The 1,837-nt window shown below is 40.9% G+C and overlaps 1 protein-coding gene across 1 annotated transcript in view; it reads left to right on the top strand.

Moving 5' to 3' along the window:
- The first annotated feature begins 453 nt into the window (after positions 1-453).
- The window catches only part of LOC106526959 (serpin A3-5), a 2,336-nt gene continuing 952 nt past the window's right edge, over positions 454-1,837 (top strand). The window contains exons 1-4 of the mRNA XM_014021702.1: positions 454-495; positions 796-1,411; positions 1,478-1,548; positions 1,641-1,831. Coding sequence (XP_013877156.1) covers positions 475-495; positions 796-1,411; positions 1,478-1,548; positions 1,641-1,831 — 899 coding nt within the window. The 5' untranslated portion in view covers positions 454-474. The remainder of the gene's footprint in view (positions 496-795; positions 1,412-1,477; positions 1,549-1,640; positions 1,832-1,837) is intronic.

Raw genomic sequence — 1,837 nt, 5'->3', positions numbered from 1 at the left:
CAAGCTCCTCCATTTTCCTCTTCCGAGCTAACTTCCTCTAACGAGCGTTTTGAGTTTCCAGCCCAACTTTTCTCTTCTCCCTTTTTTCTTCCTTGTCCTCTTCCATTTACCTGAGTCCACTCATTTACTGTACATCCATTTCATCTTCGTCATCTACCTGAGACGCCATCCAGTCCAGTCACACACCAGCTTATGCTCACCGCCAAATATCAAAATATTTGTTGTGATTTTCACAGACAGGTTCTTCCAGCTCTCAACCTTGGACACCTTCCTCCCAATACAGCGCTGCTCCCTGCTGCTCATCCGAGACCTTCTTATTCTTATTCTTATGTTTTTTTATTTTATTTTATTGGCGGTTGACAAATGCTGTTCTGTCTCTGATTGTCTTGATTGTTTTCACCTGTGTCTGGTTGAGTTCACTGAGTGTTCTTATATATATGGTCTGATCAGTTCCTCCTCACTTCACCAGTTTCAATGTGTTTGGCCTGGTTAAAGGTAAGAGGGTTTGAGTCAGTAGCAATATTTTTGATCAACGTTAAGACATTTTAGATAAAATAAAACAAGAGCAGTTCTAATCAATATTGTGGTGTAAAGGCATGTGAAGTTTTGTTAGATTGATTTACAATAATCCAAGGTATTTATTAAAAATGGGGGTCCCAAAGAATTATTTTTTTTAATGATTGGCACTGGATTTCTTTATGCAGAAATTTTTTAATTGTGGGTCTTTTCAAATAGGATTTTTGATGTATTATGGTAAATGTTGTGTAAACAACACAATGCACTGTTTTCTCTCAGATCTCCATGATGCATGCAGCTGTGGTTCTCTGGATTGTCTCAGCAGTGATCTATGTGGGGAGAGGTGATCCCCAGCCATGCCGTGCTCAAGGAGCCACAGAGGAGAGCTACAACAGATTATCTCTGGTGACTTCAGCCAACAAAGACTTTGCCTTCAGTCTGTACAGGGAACTGGTCAATTCTGATTCTCAAGGAAAAAACATCTTCTTCTCACCTGTTTGTGTTTCTGTCATCTTGGCTGCTTTCTCTGTTGGGGCACGAGGAGAGACCCACCAACAGATTTTTGATGGTCTGGCTTTCAGTAACTTCAATCTGTCCCAAACAGATGTAAACCAGGGTTTCTGTCGTATTGTTAGAAGCAAACAAGCAGAGGAGGTCAACAGTGCAGATACTGCTGTGTTTGTAGACCACCTGTTCAACCCCCTGCCTGAGTTCCTGGAGGTCTTGAAGCACTTTTATTGCACTGAGGGCTTCACTGTTGACTTCAAAACACAAGACTCCATCAACACCATCAATAAATACGTTTCAGATGAAACCAATGGAAAGATCAAGGAAGTGGTCGACAGTCTGTCTCCAAATACAGTCCTGTTTCTCCTCAGCTTCATTTACTACAAAGGTAAAAATGTTATAAGACTTGTTTGTTGCTGATGTGACACCAAAGTTGTTTCTGTTGATCAAACAGGAAATTGGGTGACTGCGTTTAATCCTGCCCTGACAAAGATGGATGAGTTTCATGTAGCTGAAAATGAAACGGTTTGTAACTACAAACTTTATTTTTGAACAATTCTAACTGCAGTGCCTTGTAATGTATATCATGGCCTCAAATGATTGCTTGTATTTTCCAGGTTTCAGTCCAGATGATGAAAACAGAAGAATCCTTCTATCTTTATGATGAAGCAATCAACACCTCAGTCCTCCACCTTCCCTTCAACAACTCCTACTCCATGTTGCTGCTGATGCCTGATGATATGAGAACCCTGGAGAACATCATCAGTCCTGCTCATGTCACTGAATGGTTGAGGGTGGGAAAGTCCAGGTAATA

The sequence above is a fragment of the Austrofundulus limnaeus genome, unplaced genomic scaffold, assembly GCF_001266775.1.
Source record: "Austrofundulus limnaeus strain Quisiro unplaced genomic scaffold, Austrofundulus_limnaeus-1.0 Scaffold301, whole genome shotgun sequence".
Lineage (NCBI taxonomy): Eukaryota > Metazoa > Chordata > Actinopteri > Cyprinodontiformes > Rivulidae > Austrofundulus > Austrofundulus limnaeus.
Note: the sequence above shows the minus strand (reverse complement) of the source record. Positions and strands in the feature narration are given on the sequence as shown.